Here is a 16,446-nt window from a genome sequence, read left to right as displayed (position 1 = left end):
ATTAAAAATTTTAACACTTTATAAAAAAATTAAAAATTTTAACTTTATAAAAAAAAAATTAAAATTTTAACTTTATAAAACAAAAAAAATGTACTTAAGAAATTCAAAATTTTAGCTTTTTAAAAAAATATTAAAAATTTTAACTTTATCAAAAAATTAAAAATTTTAACTTTATCAAAAAAAATTTTTAAATTTTAGATTTATAAAAAAAAAGCTAAGGAAATTGAAAATTTTAATTTTATAAAAAAAAGTTTTAACTAAAGAAATTTGAAATTTTCTTTCTTAATTTTCTTTAAAATAAATTTTTAAATTTTAACTTTATAAAAACCAAAATTAAAAATTTTAACTTTATAAAACCAACAAAATTACATAAAGAAATTGAAAATTTTAACTTAAAAAAAACTTTTAAATTTAGCTTTATAAAACAAAATAAAAATTTTAACTAAAGACATTGAACATTTTTTCTTTATAAAAAAACTTAAACATTTTAACTTTAAAAACCAAAAACCACATAAAAAATTTTAACTTTATAAAAAAAGAAAAATTTAACTAAAGAAATTGAAAATTTTAGCTTTTTAAAAAAATATTAAAAATTTTAACTTTATGAGAAAACATTAAAAAGTTTAACTTTATAAAAAAAAAAAAATTTAACTAAAGAAATTAAAAATTTTAACTTTATAATGAGATTGAAAATTTTAACTTTTTAAAAAAACCCAAAAATTTTAACTTTAGAAAAAAAAATTAAAAATTTTAACTTTATAAAAAAATTTAACTAAAGAAAGTGAAAATTTTAACTTTGCAAAAAAATTAAAAATTTTTCCTTTTTAAAACAAAATTAAAAATTTTAACTTTATAAAAAATTAAAAATTTTAACACTATAAAAAAAACTTAAAACTTTTAACTAAAGAAATTGAAAATTTTTTTTTAATAAAAAAAAAAAATTATAACTTTATAACATTAAAAATTTTAACTTTATAAAAAAAAGAAAAATTTAATTAAAGAAATTGAAAATTTTAGCTTTATAAAGAAATTGAAAATTTTAGCTTTAAAAAAAAAATTAAAAATTTTAACTTTATAAAAAAAATATTAAAAATTTTAACTTTATAAAAAACATTTAACTAAAGAAATTGAAAATTTTAACTTTATAAAGAAATTGAGAATTATAGCTTTATAAAAAAGATTAAAAATTTTAACATTATAAAAAAAATTAAAAATTTTAACTTTATAAAAAAAAAGTTTAACTTTATAAAAGAAAATTTTAATTTTAACTTTTCTTTATGCATATTTTAGTATATTTTGCAATAAAAGAAATTTCATTGTTGAAAACGCTGCGTAAAATATGCATGGCGATATCTATGGTATTGACAGAATTTCATTAGAAGACATCGCGCTTCTACAGCAACAGAACCACATAAATTTTTTTAGAGACTAAAGAAAAATTGGCACACGACGAGTACACCAGAAATGTCTACTGCATTTGCACCGACGATATGCGTTTGCTAGGCTGGAGGTCACGCAATGAGCGGCATGGAGTTTATTGCTGTGCTCATCAACACTCAACTAAAAATAAACGCAAGTTCTATTCAGGTGCGCACTTCTGCTTATTTTTTTTTTAATTTACCACCCACCACCACTACCAAATTGCATGCGAATGCACAATAAAAAAATAAATAAAAATGTTTTTAATAGAGCGTAGTCATCGTATCCATCCAAAGAATCAATTATTGCTCTTGTTACACTCATTAATCACATAATTTTTCAAACGATTACTTCAGTATTTTATAAATTTTGATATCGTTCATTGGGCGAATAAACGTCGAATTGTGAGTGACACGCGTTCATCGTTTTTAGCAAAGAAAAAGTTCCAGTTTAGCGAGGATTCAGTTCACGGATGGATGGCAAGTGTTTAGGCAACCTCCGCTTCAATTCATTCCTACAACAAGTTGAATCTTGGTTGTCATACCATTTGCCGCTGCATCTTTCAAAGGGCTTCTAAAATGTTATTACATGCATAACGACTGCGAACGCATCGTATCAATGCTGTTGCAAGCTCTTAAGCTACTCCGCTACTGTTCTAACTTTGCTGTAGCATACCGTGTTTTTTTACAAGAGCATTGCAGGTAGACTGTCCACATACAGGTATACAGATAATCAAAATCTTTTTTACGTTGTCCCATTCCATCTTAATTAGTAAATTTTTATGCGGTGCTTTGGATTTCATTCGGTTCATTCCTTCAATGGGTTAAAGCCCTTCGCTCTAATAGGCGGTGGAAACACATCGCCGACATTGACGGTACATCTCCTACATCTTTCTTGGCTTCTTCCGGTGTTCCTCATGGAAGTATTTTAGGCACTTCACTATTTGTTCTGTTGATTAACGATGTTCGTAGTTGTTTCCCTAACGCTAATTTTTTGCTCTATGCAGATGATTTATTTTTTATTTTATATTTTATAATTTTTTTTCTTTCCTAAAAGTTGTGAATGTCAAGCATAAACTGCAATCTGATATTAATAATTTGCATCTTTGGTGTACTAAGAATCATCTTTCTTTGAATATTAAGAAATGCTGCAAAATCACTTTTGCAAAAATTCATAACGTTTTGTTGACTCGGTACAGTTTATGAAAGTTCAGTTGATGAAATAAAAGATCTAGGCATTATTTTTTCATCAAATTTCACTTTTTGTAGTCATATTGGCCATATTGTTAGGAAATCTTATTCAACACTAGGCTTTGTTAGGCGGAACTGTGCACGGTTCTCTCTGGCCCATATACTAGGTTGATCAATACGTTTTGCGGTTCGATAAGAGAGTGCGTTGCTACTATCATACATTTTTCCTAGTAAGGGTTTCAGTTGAACGAAGTTCGATTCGACCTTTTAATCGGTGTTTGGTCATTTACTATAACTTAGGTTTCACCAAATAAGTTGTTAACATTTTCTAGTCAAAGAACTCACAACGGAGCCATTTCGTGGTCTCAGTGGCATCGTTCGTTGTCTCTATGTGCGATGCGGTTGCCAAACCTAGTCAAAGAAAAAACTGCGCGCCACCAGTTGCCATTTTTATTTTATCATTTTTGAAGGGGAAATGCGGTACGTAATTTTAAACGTAAGTAGATGTGAAAACCTGAATATATGCAGATAAATAAAAAATAGTTCCAGATCAGTAAAAATTACGGCGAGTAAGCAGTTCGAGCGTTTGGTGCATTTAATGGAATCCAACCCATTGGCTTCTTGGCCACTTGGCCTCGCTTGGTGTGTTAGCACGAGAAAGAAACGACTGGCGCGCTTTGTTAAATTCGTCCAAAATCGCGTAAGCGGTTATCGCGCCAATTAAGAAGAAGAAGAATCCATTAATGGCAAGGAACACTCGTACATTTGGGCGAAATAAATTGCAAAATGACGTACGATTCACGACTTGTGAAAAATAACTCGAAGCTGCTGATCAAATTGTTTTAGTTTTGAGATAACGTAAATGTTTGTCGCGAAGATGATTTTCATATTTTTTTCACATACATAAATTGTCATACACTTTTAGCAAAGTTGCCAATTATTTAAAACGCCACTTGTCATACAAGTAAACTCAGGGATGCTGTCGGCGTTTTTCTGCATACCGAAATGAATCCCTTTACGTAATACAAAGTGCGATACTAGTTGCCATGGCTACTAGACCAACTACTAGACAGTAGTCTTCATGCATAATCGGGGCATATACATAAGTCTTATGTGCCCACGGATCATGGTGAAAAGATTTTTAGAGGTGTGCTACCTAGCAGACCGTTATTTGACGTCATTCGTTTTTTTTTTCACTAAGCTAAAGCTAAATTTTGTGAAAAACAAAATGAATGACATAGAATCCAAAGTTCCTTTCAGACATTTTTGTTTCACCATATCTAACGAGCCAACCTGGTATCAATTATCCTTGCCTACGGATATTGTTTTGTTGAATACTCCATACATTTTTCTCCATTCTAACGCATACAAAAAAAAATAAGAAGTTAAGTTTGCGCACAGGTTCTACTTCTGAGCAGTGCCTTTAAGCCGCTCAGAAATACCGCTCACAGGTCGCTCTCTCCTTCTTTAGTATTTCGTTATGTAGTATGTGTATGTGTTTTGTTAGTTTTCAACCGCTCATTGCGCGTCCTCAGCCTGAGTCTAGTCATTCGCTTCTCTTATCTCTTTGACGACGCTTTACACCAAAGCTCTCACCTCCTTACTTTTATGGTGAACAAATTTCCTACATTCATTTACACTTTAAAACGTTTCTTTCAAGTCACACTTCCTTGGAAAAAGTAGAGACTTTCGGCTTATACTCATCATATTCCCTCTTTCTTTCCCTCTCATTCCCTTTCATGTGCTTTAATATGCTATTTTTGGAGATTTCTTACTACTGACAATTTTTTAATGCAATTTATATATTGCATATATGCTATGTATGTGTGTGTATATGTGTAGATATATAACTTACAATAGTTACATAATTACAATCTACATATCTGGTAAGTAATACTTTAATTATCATTATGAAATATTCCATTTATCGGCGTATAACTCGCCTCTCATTTTTTATGTGTATTACCCTTTTTTCTGATAAAGTAAATTGCATTATATTTAGAGTTCTATGCTAAGTGTTTTAATATTAATCTAACTGTAATTTACTAGTTTTATCAGTTATAATCATTACATTAATATTGTAATTTATTTATTTACATGCCATTTTATTTGTTGACCAAATTTTTTTTTTAATATTTTAGTCAATTTTTTTTTGTTTTTTGTTATTGGTATAATTATTCAATATCTTATTCTAGTTTGTAAGTTGCAAGATTCGAAACTAAAAAAAGAGGTAAGTATTATGCTACATACATACATACATTATTCATATGTCATTGCGTGCAAGTACTGTTATATGCATATTTTTTATTCACTATTATACAAAAGACAAATGCAGTTAGTATTGTTTTGAAATGTATTAAGTTTTCGGGTTGGCGTTTATTTTAGAAATAATGCGGTTGAATTATTCTCTTTGATTTTCTGATATTTTTCGCGAATTTTAAAATTAATTTTTACTCTGTAAATTAAGTAAGATTTGCTAAGTTCTTCAACGCAAAATCAATAGACGTCATCTGCTAGTTGGGACTCTAGTAGAATGCCAATAAATGAAACGCACTATTAGGTACAAAGAATGACAGTAGTAAGTCAATTTTGCAACAAAAGAAAAGAATAAAAAATAAAAATAAAAAATTTTGTTTATATTAAAAAAAAATTAAAAAAAGTTAAAAAAAATTATATTAAACAAAAATTAAAAAAAATTCTATTAAATAAAAATTTAAAAAACAAAAAGAAAGTTAAAAAAAAACAGAACAAATTTAAAAACAGTAAAAAAAAACATTTTATTAAAAAAATTCAAAAAAAATTAAAACAAATTTAAAAAAGAAGTTAAAAATATTTTCAAATAATAATAAAAATAAATGTTTATATTAAAAAAAATTTTAAAAATTAAAACAAAAATTATTAAAAAAACTAAAAAACAAATTTAAGAAAGAAGTTAAAAAATATTTTTAAAATAATAATAGCACTTTTTTCATTACAACGAAAACCAAAAACTAGAAAAAAATGTGTTTATATTAAAAAAAAATTAAAAAAAAAACAAAAACAAAGTTAAAAATAATAATATCACGTTTTTGACACTACAAAAAAGATAAAAAGATAGGAAAAATTTAAAAAACCATAAAAAAAAATTTATTAAATAAATATAAAAAAAATTTAAAACAAATTTAAAAAAGAAGTTAAAATTTTTTTTTAAATAATAATAAAAATAAATGTTTATATTAAAAAAAATTTAATAAATTAAAAAAAGAAGTTAAAAATTTTTTTTAAATAATAATACCACATTTTTTTCACTACAAAGAAACTAAATGAAAATAGAAAAAAATTTGTTTATTTTAAAAAAATTTAAGAAAAGTTAAAAAAAATTTTATTGAGAAAAAATTTATTTAAAAACATTTAAAAACAAATTTAAAAAATAAGTTACAAAATAGTTTTAAAATAATAATAGCACTTTTTTTGCATTACAACGAAAATAAAACAGTAGAAAAAATTTGTTTGTATTGAAAAAAAAACTTATTTTCTTTTTAGTATAAAATAGAAAAAATTGTTTATATTCAAAAAAAATTATTTTCTTTTAGTATTCAATTTTTGTTTCAATTATTTTCTTTTTAGTACAAACATTTTTTTTGTAATACATATAAACAAATTTTTTCTATTTTTTTGTTTTCGTTGTAATGAAAAAAAGTGCTATTATTTTAAAACTATTTTTTGACTTCTTTTTTAAATTTATTTTTTACTTTTTTTAAATAAAAATTTCCTTAATACATTTTCTTAAATTTTCTTAAATTTTTTTAATATAGACACATTTTTCTATTTATTTTCTTTGTAGTGCAAAAAAATGCGGTATTATTATTTTAAAAATATTTTTTAACTGCTTTTTTAAATTTGTTTTAAATTTTTTTAATACAATTTTTTTTAATTTTTTTTAATAATTTTTTTTTATTCTTTTAATATAAACATTTTTTTTTTTAATTTTAACTTGTTTTTCAAATTTGTTTTTAACTTTTTTTTCAATTTTTTGATTTATTTTAAAAAATTGTTTACTTATTGTAAAATAAAATAAATTTTTGTTTTGAAATAATAAAATAAAACCAATATTAAAAAAAAAAGAAAACTTAAACACATTTATTTTTAGTTCTTTTATTCTTCTTTTAAAAATTTAAAAAACGTTTTTGTTTTAATTATTAATTTGCCGATGTATATCTCGGAAATTAGCAAAAAAACAAAAGAATCCACACACACAAATCGAACTGCTGGGTATGAGCGGTTTTGTATGCAATTTCTTTAGCCATACGAAAAATATTTATCCATATAAATAGTTGTTTTTGCAGCAGTAGCTTACAAAATCCAGCCTAAAGCGGTGAAATCATAAGTCAATTTTGTCAACATCATCACTACCTACTGTTGGGGCCGAGTAGAAAACGAGCTAATTCAATGAGGTGGATAAAAGATGGCGACTGTTTTAGAAGAGTAGGTTGAAGTCACGGTGAGAAAATGTCCAATGTAAGCTCTTTAACAGACCGTTATTCGGCTCTGAGCGAATTTGACAGAATCAGCTGACGGCCTGACGTCACTTTAGGTTAGATATGTGAACAAAATTAACCCGTCTGACCAACGACTGATTGAACGAGCATAGGAATAACGAGCGTGAAATGATTGTGCAAAATTCGGCTGCCGAATCCTAAAGCGACATGGCAGCCAAAGTTCCCCTCACAATTTTCGTTTTCTGGGTATGTCAGTATGTCATAAAAACAAAAAATATTAATAATTGGAGGGACCACGTTCAAAATAAACTTTTTAATTTGATTCATTTGCTAGCTGCAGGTTAATAACTATATCTCGTTGCAAAATTATAAAAACACCAAATATTGAAAAGTTTTGATTATTACTCATTTTTATTAAAAAACAAAATTTATAAAAATAAGGGTTACAAAAATCAGAAAATTTTCATGTAAATTTCAAACTTTTTAATCAGAATCTCTAAGGATATGCAAAATTATAGCCCAGTCATTTAGCGATATAATATGCCTTTTGATATTTTTCTTAAATAATTGCTTTTTAATTACATATCAAGGAATGCAAAAAAAAAACTAAAAAAAATTTGCACTTTATTATGTTAAAATTGAAAGGACTTATATTATATATCTAAAAATTCTGATTAAAAAACTTGAAATTTTGATGAAAACCCATAAAGTTTTGATGTATTGTAAAAATTTAAAATTCTGATTAAAAAATGTATCGCTTCTTCTCTGAGAGGCTTTCATTAGGGCCATAATGCTTAGGTAAAATTATAGCGTCATATTAGCAAAACTTCCCAACTTCGTGATCAGTTTCCAATTTAAAAATTAATGCACAAAATATAATCAGGGTTTAACTTAATAACCTTTTTTCTAATATAATTTCTGGCCATTTCTGCTTGTACCATTTATAATTTAAGTAAAAACAAAACATTTTTTGCTACCATTTTTACCAAAAAGGTATTTAATTTTTCCACTTTCTTCGCCCTTCTTAAATGCAACCTTTTGTAAGGGAGTGTCAAAACTCTAATGTCACGAGTGAGCAAATCTTTAACAATTGAATCATGGTTTGTACGACCAACATGTGTTTTTTGTTTTTGTTTTCTTTTTTATGTGGAAATTTCACTCAGCCGAACGCATTTTGATGAATGCAAATTGAACCAATATTTTCCTTTTTGTTTTGTTTTGTATTGAAATTTCACTTTGAGACATTTGGTTATCTGGGAACCAGCATTAACTCCGTTAACAATGTCAGCCTTGAAATCCAACAAAGAATCTCTCTTGCCAACAAGTGCTACTTTGGACTAAGAATGCAACTGAGTAGTAAAGTTCTCTCTCAAGGAACAAAACTAACACTTTCTAAGGCTCTCAACATGACTGTCCTAACGTATCGTGTAGAAGCTTAGACGATTACAATATCCGATGAGGCGTCCCTTGCAGTGTTTGAGAGTAAGATCCTGCGGAAGATTTTTGGACGTTTGCGCGTTGGTGACGGCGAGTATCGCAGGCGATGGAACGATGAGCTGTAAGAGCTTTACGGCGACATAGACATAGCGCAGCGAATAAAGATCCAGCGGCTACGTTGGCTGGGTCATGCCGTCCGAATGGATACAAACGCTCCGGCTCTGAAAGTTTTGGATGCGGTACCAGCTGGCGGTAGCAGAGGAAGAGGAATCCTCCTCCGCGTTTCCACAACAGTCGGTTCTACGTTACCGAAACGACCCGGATTTATATCCGGCCAAGTACTGTCACTCCAGCAGCATTCCCCGTATGTAAGTATGGGGAATGTTTATGCTGCTACAACAATAACAACAACCCCCTCCGCGTTGGAAAGATCAGGTGGAGAAGGACTAGGCTTCACTTGGTGTTTTCCAAGTTTTCCAGCTGGCGCCGATTAGCACGAGAAAGAAACGACGGGTGCGCTTTGTTAAATGCGACCAAAATGGAAGACTGAAATTTCACTTCGACGAACTTATTTTGGCTATATTGGTTTATTTACGCAGCTGCATGGAGGCACATTAAACCAATTTTTTTTTAATTTTTTTAATTTTTTTGAAATTTTTTTTTTAATTATTTGAAATTAAAAAAAAAAATTTTTTGGAAATTTGTTTGAAATTAAAAAAAAAATTTCTTAATTTTTTTTTGTATTTTATTTTTATTTTTTTAATCCTCCTTAAAACTGTTTTGACTGCAAATTTTCACAGTTTTAGTACATTGTTTTGCCAAATAAGATATGCTCAAGAAATTCATGTTAAATTTTCCATGTTAAGGGGGTATTCTAGTGTAGAAATTCGAAAAAATCGTTTTTTTTTTTGATATTCTTAACCTTTCAAGAATATGTCCTTAAAAGGATTTGTTAAAATTTTAATTATTTTCAGAGCTATTTTCATTTATTATTTATTATATTTTTATTATTTTATATTTTTTGTAGCTATTTTAGTGTCACGACTTCTAAATTGGCTCGGCTAGAACGCCAGAGGGCGTAATCACGCAAAACTTTAAACGCGTTTTTCTCGAAACTATTTTCATGTTTACCCTTTACCTATTTGAAAATGTTTACCTTGACTTCTCAGGTTCTATTTAACCGATTTACTTGAAATTTGGTGTGAGCCTTCTTAGTGTATATATCTATCGTACTTACTATTATTATAAGCAAAATAAAATGTTTACTATTTTTAAAAAATTCCGAAAAATAAAAAAAACTAGTAAATAAATTTATCATTTTCGCGGCCAGCTGTAATTTGGGCACAAAAATTTTTTTTTCGACTTCTTTGTAAATAGTACGTACGATAGCAGCAGTCATCAAGATTAATTAACTTTTTTTAGTTTTTTGTTTCAGATTATTAGAACGCTTGCAATCGTGGTAGGTATGGCACGCCATTTTTTGTTAACCCCCCACTTCAACAACTTATAACTTTTTGAGTTTTTAGTTTTTTGAGATTTTTAATTTTTTTTTTGTATTTTTAAAATAAAGGGTGGTTAAATTTCAAGGGCCAATGTTGAATGTGAACCACACCTAAACGCCAACGGCACCGTTGGACTTTCTTTGGGGTTATTTGAAAGAAAAGGTGTACGTCGATAAGCCAGCAATAATTCAAGAGCTAAAGGATGAGATAATTCGGCACATTAACGGCATAGAACCTCTATTATGCCTCAGCGTCATCGAAAATTTGGACCATCGGATGGAGGTGTGCCGCCGCGGCCGCGGAAGCCATTTGGCCGATATTTTGCCCCATAAGTAATTAAGCCAGCCCAATATTATCATAATGAAGAGAAATGACAATAATTCCCTAAGAAAATTGTATTTTATTCAAAATAAACACCGGTCCTTGAAACTTAACCACCCTTTGTTAATAAATACCTTGTTAAAAAATTAATGGTAAAAATATTTTTTATTTTTTATTTATAGCACCCGAAAACACACCTCAAATTCATGCCTCTACACTAGAATACCCGCTTAATAGAAATGCTTTATAGACTTGCTGCTGATAAAAGTTTATCATTGTCAATTTTTGGTGCCTTTCAGAGGCATTCGAGAATACACAAAAAAATACATAAAAAAAATTCGCTGAAATCTGTAATCGCCTTATACCCAGCGCAACTCTCTCTACATTTTAAATGCGTACTGACGTGAAATAAAAAAAAAAAAATTACGGAAAAAAATCGAGTACCAACTAACTTTGATGAGAATAAATGAAGCAAATTCATGAACACGAAATCAAAATCCAAAATAAATCGTTAAAAATATAGATTTTCATTTCGAGACCGTCAGGTTTTTACAAAGTTTTTCATATAACGAAAATAATCGTCCGGCTTAAGTTATCTATACATAGCGTTTTTCAACCCGTTTACGTTTAATATCATAGGTGCGTGAATTGCAAATAAATGTTATTTGTTTACGATACAGTTGTTGCTATTTTGTTACAATTATCGACAAACAAAACAGTAAGTAAATACATACATATATTTCTTCGTTATATATATAATAGTTTCTACATTGGCATTTTCACATGTACAGAATAATTTTTTTATTTTAATGCATTCCATTACAGAGAACATACTTGGCAATGTGTTAAAGAAAACTTTTACAATTTATAGTTGTTTGTTGTTTTGCTTGTTCTTACAAGTGTATAAAGCCTTCACGGGTCAACGTTGAACAAAACCGTCATGAACAATTTAAAAATTTAGAAAAAAAGTGTTACGCCCTAAAAATTTATTACTAAGATTTATGTTCTATGAAAAAAAAAATTGAAATAAAATCTATTACCACATTCGAAATATATTATATTACACATGCGTATGTAAGTAAAAAGAAATAACCGGTTGTCGGTGTACAGGTAAAATATACAAACTTATGTACATACATGTCACGTATATATGCGATTATCTCCACACTCAGAATACAAATAAAAATCCTAAACAAGTTATATAAAAAACAAAAAAAAAAAAAAATATAACATACCCAGTGTGGATCGTCTAGGCAACTATTATATAAATATAAGCTACATTTCAATGCGTTCCTAAAAAAACTAAAAAAATTTAAAAATAACTACATATTCGTTAAAAAAAAAAAACAAATTAACACTAATTGCAGAGGTTTACATTTGGATTGGAGTGACCCCATTTGAGAGGCACATTGAGGACCACACGCAGCGTCAATGTGAAATGTCAATGCATTAGCGTAACATTTTAACGATTCTCGTCGAGTTGCGTTTGGGCGGGTGGTGCCGCGCGATAGAAGGCATTCGCGCTACGGATGGGCAACGGATGCGCCTCCGTGTTGAATATCCACTCATCTAGCGGCAGCAAGGAGTCGTCGGAGAAGAGCAAATACAAGTACTAAAAAGGAGCGAAAAGTAATAAAAAAATAGCAGATGAAATAGCATAAATAACCTTTGGTTGTCAGCCAGTTGCGCTGAACTTACCTTTAATGTCTCCGCCAAGAAGAAACTCTGTTGCACATCATCCTTCTGCGGTGTCTCCTGATACACATTTTTGATGCCACAATAGCCATGTGGCGTGCGGCAGTGTGCCTCTAGCGCTTGCACAGCCTCCCAGCCCCAGTCGCGGTATTTTTGATCGTGCGTCAAACGCCACAACACAAAGTAACTCTCGATCGTCTCCGGTCGTAGTATATAGTATTTCTCTTGAGATTTCAAGGCACGCGCTTCGGCTGCGTCGCTAAAGCTGTTGGCGAAAGTATGCGATTTTTTTTAGTAGATGATAATATAAAATTTATTGAAAGAATTATGACTAACCGAAAAGCTTCAGGACCCAATTTGGTAGATGTTCTTGCATAGCTCTCATGACAGGTATTTGTCAGACCTTTGCCAATTTCCATAAATTTATTGGCATATTGATTTTGTCGCGTATTAGCAGCTAAGGCGAAGAGACCACCTAGAAAATGAGCGTAAATTTGAGAGGTGAATGTGAATTAAATAGAAAAAAATCGTATTTTTCGAGGAATTTTGAACCAATTCGGTTTTCACTCTTCATTTTTGATTGTGTTTTAGTATTTTTTTTAATTTATTTTTATTAATTCCCTTCAAATGCTGTGTTATAATATGAAGAAGAAAGAAGTTAAAGATACACTATTTATCTATTTGTTATTGAAGTCGAAAAATTGATTTTATTTTATATGTCAAAACTCATTTTTCACGAACTGTATGTACCCATTGGTTCCCTTCTACACCGACGGATCCCACACTAGTGATGGATGGTCCTTAGACGAAGACACTAAGTACTCCTATGCCACAGGACAGATGACCACGGTATTCCTTAGGGAAGTCTATGCCATCTTGAATGTGGCATACTGGCTAATTGAGAAAAAGTGGCGAGGCAACAGTATTGGAATTTATAGTGACAGTCAAGTTGCACTGAAAGCCCTTGCTAACCCACGCTGTTCTTCGTAGTTAGTCGGTGAATGTAAGACAAAACTGAACAGTGTTGCAAAACACAACAAAGTTAGTCTTATTTGGGTGTCTGGACCCTGCGGTATTACAGAGTTAGCTGATAAATTGGCTAATGAAGGCTCTGCAAGTAAGCCACTAGGCCCTGAATCCTTTCTAGGTGTCGATTCCGCATCGATTCAACTATGAATTGACGTCTTCATGAGGTCGTTGGTCTGGGATGAACTTGTGCAGAGTAGCCAAGTGCTTTGTGAAAGAGCCAAACAGGAACATAGCGACCTTTCTCCTAAAACTCCTAACACTATGCTGTGGTCAGCATATGGCATATGGGGGTCGTAGACAGCCCGATATGCCTATCCAGTCTTGAGGATGACGACACTGCAGAACATTTTATATGTAGCTGTCCGGCGTTTTCCAGAATCAGACTTAGGATATTGGGTTGCGATATACTGAGTAGGAAAAAAGTTCATACACTTTCTCTTCCGGATCTCTTAAGATTCATCAATGAATCCCAGAGTTTGTGCACGAGTGACCTCAGCTAAATTTTCCGTCTTACCAACCATATTTTATCTTTCCTATCTCTATTATTTCTACTGAAATCTATCCGGGTGTAGTACAATGGTCTCCTGACTGAGTGCTTGGCCTTGTCCAACCCCCTACAAATGTAATCTAATTTAATCTAATCTAACTCTTTGGTTGGGCAGAAATATACTCGGAGGCTTGCCATTGCCTGCCGAGGGGCGATTGCTCTTAGAAAAATCACTTTCTATTATTTGATGTTTCATGCACGAAGATTCGAAAGCGTGCATTACCGACGCAACAATCTATTCGGCTACGGCGGTCGCCTGTAGGGCGCCTTATAGGGTGCCCAATGAAGACATCCTAATTTGAAATTTTAAAATTTGTATGCACTTCTTTATTGCAGTACACAATATCCGATTCATAGCCACATATTGTTGTAGTTGTTGTTATTGTAGCAGTTATTAAAACTCAGCTTAGGTTTTTCCGTTTCGCAATTTCTTCAAAAGCCAGTTCTAAATACCCGATTGTTGCGAAAGGTCGCCGCATACCCTTGAGTTTAAACTATTTTTGTAAAACCATTTCGAAACAAATTTCTTTTGGCCGAACGTAAGGACAGCCTTTTGACAATTTTCTTCATATCTTCAGCATTTGTAGTCGGAACTTGGGGTCTGATATATCAGTGAGTTTGTCTCGATAAGATAATTTGTTCTAAAGCTCATTGGTAGTACTACTATAGGGTACTATAACGAATCCGAAGCAGTTGAAATAGGCTATCCCCAAGGAGTGCGCAAAAGGCAGATCTTGCCGCTATTCCCGAAGCAGGCCGTTGACGGATGAACTAACATGGATACCTACAAAATAACTAAACAAACGGGGCACAATTTCAATAAATCCCGAGCTGACGAGTTGTTAAGAAAGCCATGAGTAGACATATTCAGAATTACGTCAACAATAAGCGGCCATTGGCCTTTCGGTAGACCATGCCAGGAAGAAGAGATGGCCGTACAACGATAGATCCAGAAGCGGCAATCAACAAGAATCTAAAGAAACAGTATTTCATTGTCTGTGTGAGTGCCCAAGGCTGGGGCTCTACGACATAGAATGCTGTGGGGATTCTAAATGGTTAACTTGCAAGAAATTGCAGAATGGAAAATAGACGACATTGACAGATTCATAGTCAAATCAAGGAGGTCGACTAATAAAAAGCAGTAAAATCAAATTAAATTAAATTAAAATGAAAGCACGCCAAAAATAATTGGGATATTGCGAAGGAAGTATTGTGATTATTCCCGTAGAAGTATTTAAAGAAAAAATTCTACAATGTAGGGGTCGCCTTTTAACAAATTTCGTTATAACTTCGGCATTTATAGTCGAATTAGAGTATGATTCTTTTGATGAAATTTAACCATTCTGCAATTCTTTAACATTTTAGCAACATACCAGCTTCATTTCATAAATGCCACACTGGACCTCGTATTTTAATTCAACATTTGTGCTTAAGCTGTTGCTATACACTTCTCTGCCAAAATTACTTCAACCTAAAAATAATAACCTCAACGTTGTAAAATCGTCTAGGCTTGGTACAATTACACTTCCACTCTCAATTATTGAATTGGTAACAACAATGAGATTAGCCCCTGTGTGTAAATTCGTATCCACCTTTATTTGTAAAGCCCGAGCAGCCTCTCTCACCTGCAAAGCACGCCAAGTGATCCATTTTATGTTCCAAGCGATCGAACTTCAAATCGGACACATACGTCAGCCCACCCGAACTGGTTCGTATCATGTGCTCATTAATCGCTACCATCGATTCGTCGAACATTTCACGCGCCTCCTCATCTACCTGTCCAGACTGCAGCCACGCCTTCAGCAGGTACTCAAAGAAACTGTCGCCCAAAGCGCCCAGCGACATGTGCACTGCAATACAGAGAGTTCGTGAATAACAAAACATACAAATACACACTTCTATTATTTCCTCATCATCCTCCCCCATCCATACTCACTTTGTCCCCACTTGCCCGTTTTTGGATTGATGAAATTCGGATAGAGACCCTTTGGCTTCTCTATCTCCTTCAAAACTTGGCGTATAGTTTGCACACGCTCCCTGTATAGCGGATTACCGGTAATATCACTTAGATATACGAATTCGCAATGCAATGTGCCAACTTCGGATAAAATCGAACTGCCACCTGAAGCCCAACCATAATTTCTACTTGCACCGGTTCGTGTATTTACCAACGCATATGGTATGCCGGTGGGCGTCTGGAAGGCAGGCAACAGCTTGTCAGCGATGTGTTGTGCCTTCTCTTTGTACATGTTGTCACCGGTGAAAGCGTACAGCGTCAGCATGCCACCAACAAAACGGATATTCGTTTCGAATACCGATAGATCGGCGCTAATGTTGTCTAGCGAAAATTTACGTTCGATCCAATCGCGTCCCTCTTGATACTCCTTCTCCAACCCCATTAGATAGAGTGTGTCCAGACCATCGACTATGGTCGCGCCCAGATCGTAGGCACCAAAAATACTGCCCGAATGTGGTCGTTGACTGAGCGGCCGCAATTCGTTTTTACCCCAGGCGTAGAGTTTGTAATTCTCCCAAGCGTGCAGCATCATCTGAAAGGAGCAAAGAAGTGCAGGTTAGACTCAGTTAGTTAGTTAGTTCTTATGTTCTTTATTTAAAAAGAAAAGATATGAATATATATATGGGCACTTAAAACTAACAGAAAGTACGACTATAATATTGATATGGTGTCAGTTGGAATAATTCAGGTTCAGGTTCACGAGTTTTATTATAAAATACAAAAGTAACTTAAAATTTCAGCAAGCACAAAATACAGCTAGTTTTATTTAAGGTCAAACGGGTACTTATGAAAATTAATTTAATATAATTTC

At 31.7% G+C, this 16,446-nt stretch overlaps 1 protein-coding gene across 1 annotated transcript; it reads right to left on the bottom strand.

The window, feature by feature from the left end:
- Positions 1-7,265: 7,265 nt before the first annotated feature.
- Positions 7,266-16,186, bottom strand: LOC128857929 (mannosyl-oligosaccharide alpha-1,2-mannosidase IA). The gene is made up of 5 exons (XM_054093786.1): positions 15,555-16,186; positions 15,244-15,468; positions 12,379-12,517; positions 12,046-12,307; positions 7,266-11,959 (listed from the first exon to the last, which is right to left on the bottom strand). Exons 1-5 carry the CDS (start codon positions 16,165-16,167, stop codon positions 11,810-11,812), a joined length of 1,389 nt encoding a protein of 462 aa, XP_053949761.1. The 5' UTR covers positions 16,168-16,186; the 3' UTR covers positions 7,266-11,809.
- Positions 16,187-16,446: the final 260 nt, after the last annotated feature.

The sequence above is a fragment of the Anastrepha ludens genome, chromosome 3, assembly GCF_028408465.1.
Source record: "Anastrepha ludens isolate Willacy chromosome 3, idAnaLude1.1, whole genome shotgun sequence".
NCBI lineage: Eukaryota > Metazoa > Arthropoda > Insecta > Diptera > Tephritidae > Anastrepha > Anastrepha ludens.
This window is presented reverse-complemented; position numbering and strand designations above follow the sequence as displayed.

Excerpts from the sequence above, each read along its gene's own strand:
- LOC128857929 (XM_054093786.1), bottom strand. The coding sequence starts at position 16,167 with ATGATGCTGCACGCTTGGGAGAATTACAAACTCTACGCCTGGGGTAAA. Across the intron at positions 12,518-15,243 it reads TCACTTGGCGTGCTTTGCAG|GTGGTCTCTTCGCCTTAGCT; the intron begins GTGAGAGAGGCT and ends CTCATTTTCTAG. Across the intron at positions 11,960-12,045 it reads TCTTGGCGGAGACATTAAAG|TACTTGTATTTGCTCTTCTC; the intron begins GTAAGTTCAGCG and ends GCTCCTTTTTAG.